The following is a 7,655-nucleotide window of genomic DNA, read 5'->3' as shown; positions in this document are numbered from 1 at the left end:
ATTATTTTTATACCTTTATACAACTTTTAAAAAAAAGTTGAAAAATATTTTTTACATTTATACTTCCTTTAACTGTATTACTATATTTTATCATATTATAATTTCCTTGTAATTGAGTGAAGGTATGTATAATGGCAACATAGCCAGTTTATAGTTAAATTGAAAAAAAAATTCTTGTAATTTAAGATTACAAAAAGTAAAGAACATAAGACTGTGTTACACAAATTTGTAAAAATCTTTAAAAGTGCATTGAAATAATAATTAATTAGATTTAAAATGACTTAACCAAGTGAACATGCATTGATGTTATGGTATCTTTGATATACATTATAAGAAAATGTACCATAAATACTGAAATTCAGCTCGAAAAAGTTCGTACGCGTTATGACCTGAGATTTGATTCTTCAATGCAGGTCATGACCTGCCTTTAAATCGTCACAGGTTGACAGGTATGCATTGGTAAATAAACTCATCATAGATACCAGGATTGAAATTTTGTATTTGCGCCACATTCACGTTTCATCTTCAAAAGACTCTGACATCAGCTAGAATAAAAATGAAAATGAAAATTCCGAACTGAAAGGACAATTAAAAGCAGAAACTCCATTATCAAATGGTAAAATGAAAAGCTAAAATACATAAGTAGACTTATTTCTAACTTGGTGCATGCATTTCGAAATTCCTTATGAAGAAAATTGTGTATTAAATCTTATTTATGTATGATAGTTTACACAGCCGTTTCAGTCTTGTGATGCAACCGTAACACAATTGAGAAAAAAATGAATTAAGGTTGAAAAATTACAAAAGCTGAGGATTTTCAATAAGTTTTGCAATAGCGAGAATTTCGATTGATAATAGGTAACACACATTACATAATGACTTTCTTAAATAAATACAAATAGTGGCTCAGTCAATGATTTCTATGTGTAAATACTGAATTATTTTCATGACCACGGTGGTCAATTTCGAGTTGGTGGACCACAATGAAACGAGTTTCCCACAAAAGATGCATATTGGCAACCTATCAGGTTCATATATGGCCATGTCTTCATATAATAACAATATTGTAGATGCCGAGTGTACATGAACATGTCATATGCATAAGTATGATATCCCTCCCCTTCATGTATTGCATTTTTGGTCTATTTTCTTACATAATTGGTCGTTTTTTTGGCATTGTTTTTTTCTTTTCAATTTCAATATCAGAGATGAAAACTAGGTCGTTAGAGAACTAGTTACGTATTGTTTATCTGGTTTAAATCTACACAGTATTTCATAACATACTATTCATTAAAAGACTCTCGTACAAATGTTATCCTGTAGTCCTAGCATGTAATGTTGTCATTGTAATGTTATATTTATCATTACCTTAAAAGAGGGAGGTTTGGCATGCCACAAAACCAGGCTCAATCCACCATTTTAAGATTTTTTTTCTTAAAATGTCCTGTCCCAAGTCAGGAAAATTGCCATGATTATATTTTGTTCGTTTCTGTGTGTGTTACATTTGATGTTGTGTTTCTGTTGTGTCGTTGTTCTCCTCTTATTTTTGGTGTGTTTTCCTCAGTTTTAGTTTGTGACCCGGATTTTTTTCTCAATCGATTTAAGAGTTTCCAACAGCGGTATACTACTGTCAACAAATGAAAAATGAATAAATAATCAGTTATGAAATATAAAGCTCTTTATTGACTTAATTGACTATGATACAAGTAAATGGAGATCACAAGCAAAAAGTGACATTTCTTTCAGATAAACATCTTGCAAAAGGGTTTAATAGGTACCTGAAATGTCAAAAAAACACCACAGAATTATATATGTTTTCTAAATGAGCTTAAAAAGTATCAAATAACAATGTTATAACTTAACCAATTTGTATTTTCTTTTGGATATCTTTAAGTGTAAAATACAAAACGAAACATTGATGAGTTAACTAAAAGTGTTACTTAACATATGGAATATTTAAAGAATTCTTAGGCAATTCAATTTTACAACAATTACGGTTATCTGGTATTCTTGGTTTATATCAATGTCAAAGTTTCCAAGAACTAACTTTTTGGTATGTACTAGTTTCTTAATTATTCGTCTATATCAGTCCAAATTTTTAGATCTGTAAATTTCCCCAACTAATTTTTTTGTTTACCCTGGCCGGATTTCGAACTCATGCTAAAAATAAAATTATAATATCTTAATAATTCAAACATGAATTTACAAAGAATCAATCTTGACCTTCGGAAATCAAAAAAAGCATTTGTTATTTGTTACATTCGTTTCATATTATTTCCTTGTCATTAAAAATATCATAAAATTATACATACTTCCACCAGATTTAAGTCTTAATCCACTTCTCCCTGTTTCACTTCCGTGAGTGATTCTAAATCCATTTCCGCCTGTAGTTCTGACTCCACTCCCTCCTGTAATTCTGAATCCTCTTCCGTCTGTGGTTCTAAATCCACTTCCGTCTGTAATTCTGACTCCGCTTCCGTCTGTAAGTCTGACTCCACTTCCGTCTGTGACACTGACTCCACTTCCGTCTGAGGTTGGACCTCCTCTCCCGTTTGTAATTCTTACTCCGCTACGATCTAAGAATTATATAAGATTTACCTCCATTTGTTCAAAACAAGAAGCTTATTACTTTGTTCAAAAAACATATATCATGTTTGAAAAAAAAACAGAAGACACAATATTTTAATTAAAAAACAAAATTGTTGGAATCATTTACTTTTTCAGTTCTGAAGTTGAACAACAACAAGTGAATTATGATGTTGTCAGCAGATGTTTCAGCTGTAAATTGCAATGTGAGCTTATAATGGTACTGTAATCGGGGGAGAATATACAGCGAGTGGGGAAAAGTGAATTCTTCCTAAGAAGTCTTAATATAACAAAGTAATTTTATGGGTAATTCTTATTAAATGAATACCATAAAAAGAAGATATTTCAAAATTTTTATTGTTTATTTGGTCATAATTTGCGTGGGGGTCTTTTTTTATTTTGTGATGGGTTAAACACGAGAGCTTATTTTACGACTATTATTTGGTGAGAATGCATATCAAACTTTTCCATAAACATTTTCTCTGTACCTCAGCAGCAAATTAAATTGAATCTAAATACTTGCATGGCCAATACACAATAAAACTTTAAACATTTTTACATCTTCTTGTATTTAATTGAAATAAATCGGTCATGTAGTTACTTGGTAATACTGTTTTGATTTATATTGATTTTAGCTGAAATTGGAGTACTTATTTTTAGAAGGAACTAATTCTTAGTCAACTGAATGTATTAACACAAATACTGTATGTTAATAAAGGTTGAAAACAACACACGAAATGCATCAAACATTTTTAATTTGGTTGGTATCCACGAAAATAGATACGTTCTTTTATAATTTTATCTTATGATAAAAAAAAAATTCAAATTTGCAAAAAAAAAAAAATGTTATATATGATAACTACAAGTTTATTACGTATATGAACGTGTGTGTACCATGATAGGGTTGAAATAAAACTTGCATATGTCTTTGATTTAAAGTGTAACCATTGTTTTTCTTCTCAACAAATAAATGTTGACCTACCTGCAACACCTCTGACACCATTCACTCCAAATCTCCAAACTGGTCCAAATGTCCTAGAGCCATCTGTTCCAAAACTCCCCTCCAAACTTGCTGAAGTAGAATCACTTGGTCTACCAGCAAACCCAGTTGACTGGAAAGGTATATTAACTTGACCTGCAGGACCACGTACTGACAAATCGCCACTTGGGCTACTTACAAAGCCACTTGGTTGGAAAGATGCAACAATTTGGCCTGAAGGGCGGCTTACTGACAGATCACCACTTGGACTACTGATAAAGCCACTTGGTTGGAAAGATGCTACAATTTGGCCTGCAGGGCGGCTTACGGACAGATCACCACTTGGACTGCTAACAAAGCCTCGTGGTTGGAAAGATGCAACGATTTGGCCTGCAGGGCGGTTTACTGACAGATCGCCACTAGGACTACTTACAAAGCCACTTGGTCCGAAAGTGGATATACTACCTTGAACTCCTGGTCCAGATACTATTCCTGAGAATCCACTTCCAAGCTGGCTTCCTCCAAGGCCGATTCTGATACCTGTATTGATAGCAAGGGTTCTTTCGAGGGATGAAATATAAGAGATCAATCTGATGTATGCCTGGTAACTTATGTTAATGAAACCTGCTCTACTGGTTGTGTCATCTCGTCCGGTAACAAATCCGCTAGTACTAGGACCGAATCCACTTGTGAATAGGCCACTGACTGCTGGACCAGTTCCACTTATATCGGAGCTAGATGCACTCAAACCCGGACCAAATCCACTCACACCGGTACCAAATCCACTCAAACCTTGACCAGTTGCACTCACACCAGGTCCAAATCTGCCTCTGAAATTACCTCCGACTGTTCCAGAAAATCTTCCTGCTCCGCCAAGTGATGAAGCTAATCCTCCACTAAGAGCAGATGCTAGTCCGGCTGCAGTTCCTGCGACAGTTCCACCCAATTCTGCTGCTAATCTTTGTCCATTTAAACCAACACCGAATCTCCGATCTACAATTCCTTCATTACTAAGACGTCCACTTGGGAAACCAGATATGGCACCATTTACACCAGAACCAATTCCTGCAAAAACAATACATCTAATGACATTTCTCAGTTGAAATTAACTAATAATAACCAATTAAAAATGTGTTATGATGTCATATTCCTTAAGTCTGTTTAATTATTAAAAATTAATCAACATTTACCTCATTTTCAAGAAGTGAATTATAGTAAAAATTTTCATAGAAATGGTGAATTTTCGTGATAGTACATTTTAAAGATGTAAATTAAATCCTTTTTGACGGCTCTTTCAAGGTGTGTTGATTTGTTTTTACAAATGTTAAGCAACTTTCAATTAAATTTGAAATTTTGAATAAAAAGATTTATTTTATTGATAATTATCGGGATAGAATTAATAGAACGCAGGCTTTATTTTTCTATTTACGTTTAACAGAGTAACTAACGATCAATATTATAGAAAATATTGGATAGAAAATGGTATAAAAGAACAATAATGAAGTTTCGAAAAGGTGAACTATATATATTTTGAGGCGAGATGTATAGAGACACAGACACGTTAACTTTTATTTCTATAGAAGTCGCTCTTCACTATACTACTACCTGTCGATACATTTATTTTTGGCATTGCACAAGTCATGTCTTCTTTGACTATTAATGACGTTAAAATACTAAATCCCTGTGATGTGTTTTAGTCGATTTTAGTCTCTGATGCATGATTTTTTATTATTAATTGGTTTTGGCTTTTAACTAGCTGTCAGTAACTGCGAGTACTCTCAAATCGTATTTTCTTGTTAATTCGACCTGTTGATACTGTTTATAATGCTTTTTTGTTATTTTTTATTTATATGGATCTTGTCTGTACACCAGCTTTGATTATTTGTAATATCTTCAATTTTTCACTTATTCTTACAACATTTGTATAAACTTCAAGATTATAGAAAAAACGGTTTTTTTCTAAAGTGAACATTGATTGGTTAAATATTTCTCAGTCATGTCCTGTGTTTGAATTTGTTTGTTAGCTTTTTGGTCATGAATGTTTGTCTCTAATATTTAATTAACTGTCCATTTGTATTCAGATATCGCAGATCAAATTTATTCGTTCATTGTTTAATCATACGTTTTTTGATTGAGTTAAGTCTGCCAATTGATATTTTATCGTATGTTTTTCTTTGTTGTGATGTTATGCTATTGTTTCAGGAAAAAGGGAGAAGGTTTGGATCCATTAAAACGTTTAATCCCGCTGCAAATGTTTGCACCTGTCCTAAGTCAGGAATCTGATGTACAGTAGTTGTCGTTTGTTTATGTAATATATATACGTGTTTCTCGTTTCTCGTTTTGTTTATATAGATTAGACCGTTGGTTTTCCCGTTTGAATGGTTTTACACTAGTAATTTTGGGGCCCTTTATAGCTTGTTGTTCGGTGTGAGCCAAGACTCCGTGTTGAAGGCCGTACTTTAACCTATAATGATTTACTTTTTAAATTGTTATTTGTATGGAGAGTTGTCTCATTGGCTCTCACACCACATCTTCCTATATCTATGTTAGAATCATTACGAAGATTGACTAAGAGATACAATTCCTTGTTATTACAATATTTTAAATGATGCAATTTGATTAAGTTTCATAATTTTTATCATCAAATATGTAATGGTACCTAATTTGAAGAATTGTTCTGAAAGTGCATATTCCCATTAAATTATTTTCATACAGAACACGCGCGATATGGAAATTTATTGGACTTAGGATTCTCGCAACTGTAAATCAGTTTTTAACTTTTCCATAATATTTTGGAACCCATTTTTTTTACTCCCATATTTTTTTTTTAAAGTAATGTGGAATGGCCATTTTCACATCTCCTGTAATGATTAATTTTATAATGGCATTTCAAATTTTTTCACATGTGAAAAAAAACACAGGTCTATTTCTAAAAAAAAAATTTAAAGGCCTTTTGTTAAAAAGAAGCACACTGTTATTTAAAGGACATATTCTATAGAAAAAGACGTCAGTAATGAAAACATTTTTTTTTAATTGAACCCCATCAATCTATACTAATATGTTAAAACATATGAAAGACACATGGCACTACGAGACACTACTGAATAAATAAATTATACCTCCTTTTCCGTTTGCCAAAACTCCAGCTGTACTGGCGAAAATGAGAGTGACAACCAAAATCATAATGATGTCTGAAAAATAATGAAGAAAAAAACTATATTAAACAGTGATTTTTCATTATACAAAAGTTTACAGATGATAACAAAAGATATACAATATTGAATGAAATTAATAAGACAAACTTTACACATATTATAATGATAGTCAAGTGCGCTACTTCAAAAAAAAATTTTTATATAAAATTAATAAAAAACGTGAATCTTCACAATATTTAATAAAATGAAAGATCTTTTTTAAAACGTTGACAGTTCCTTTTTCATATTAAATTCCTTTTTCTGAATATTAAGATTCATACAATTAAACAATATACACCTTTAAAATTACCTTAGACTTCTTAGCTGCAATGCTGTCAATATAGAACTGTATCATCATCTTGCGTGCCGCTGATTTTATACTTTATTGTCTAGGCGTGTAACATAACCACAAAGGCTGACCTGCGCAGAAAAGTGACAAGTTTATTGAGCGGGCGACTGTTAAAATGCACAATATGGTAGAATTCATCACAAAAGTGTCATGTTTTCATACAAAATTTACGATAAATTATTCTTTGTAGATCGATCATATATTTTCTATTTCAAAGAGATACCTAGATTCGTAATTGTAAATAAACAAATAAAATATGCATATATGATATAATTTGTTTGTAGGATCAAGGACAATATTATATATACAGACAAGTATGTACTTTTACCGTTTCTACATGTATCTGTTCAATATGAACCAATGAAAGTAAACTGAAATAAAAAAATAAAAAATACATTAATATTGATTGTTTATTTTCTGTAGAAACAAAAAAGATAAAAGCATAGGTTTTGCCATCTGAAGTGTTTGCTTAATCATTTTATGTTAACACGATTGAGCTACAAAGTTTATTGTCAATAAAAAGTTGTCGTGGAATGGTTATGTCACT

The 7,655-nt window shown here is 31.8% G+C and overlaps 1 protein-coding gene across 1 annotated transcript; it reads right to left on the bottom strand.

Moving 5' to 3' along the window:
• Positions 1 to 1,660: 1,660 nt before the first annotated feature.
• On the bottom strand, positions 1,661 to 7,195 carry LOC139519572 (uncharacterized transmembrane protein DDB_G0289901-like). Its single transcript, XM_071311739.1, has 5 exons — positions 7,058 to 7,195; positions 6,685 to 6,756; positions 3,569 to 4,630; positions 2,313 to 2,576; positions 1,661 to 1,778 (listed from the first exon to the last, which is right to left on the bottom strand). The coding sequence occupies exons 2-5, from the start codon at positions 6,746 to 6,748 to the stop codon at positions 1,768 to 1,770; spliced, it is 1,401 nt and encodes a 466-aa protein (XP_071167840.1). The 5' UTR covers positions 6,749 to 6,756; positions 7,058 to 7,195; the 3' UTR covers positions 1,661 to 1,767.
• Positions 7,196 to 7,655: the final 460 nt, after the last annotated feature.

This window comes from Mytilus edulis, chromosome 4 (assembly GCF_963676685.1).
Source record: "Mytilus edulis chromosome 4, xbMytEdul2.2, whole genome shotgun sequence".
In the NCBI taxonomy this organism is placed as follows: domain Eukaryota; kingdom Metazoa; phylum Mollusca; class Bivalvia; order Mytilida; family Mytilidae; genus Mytilus; species Mytilus edulis.
Note: the sequence above shows the minus strand (reverse complement) of the source record. Positions and strands in the feature narration are given on the sequence as shown.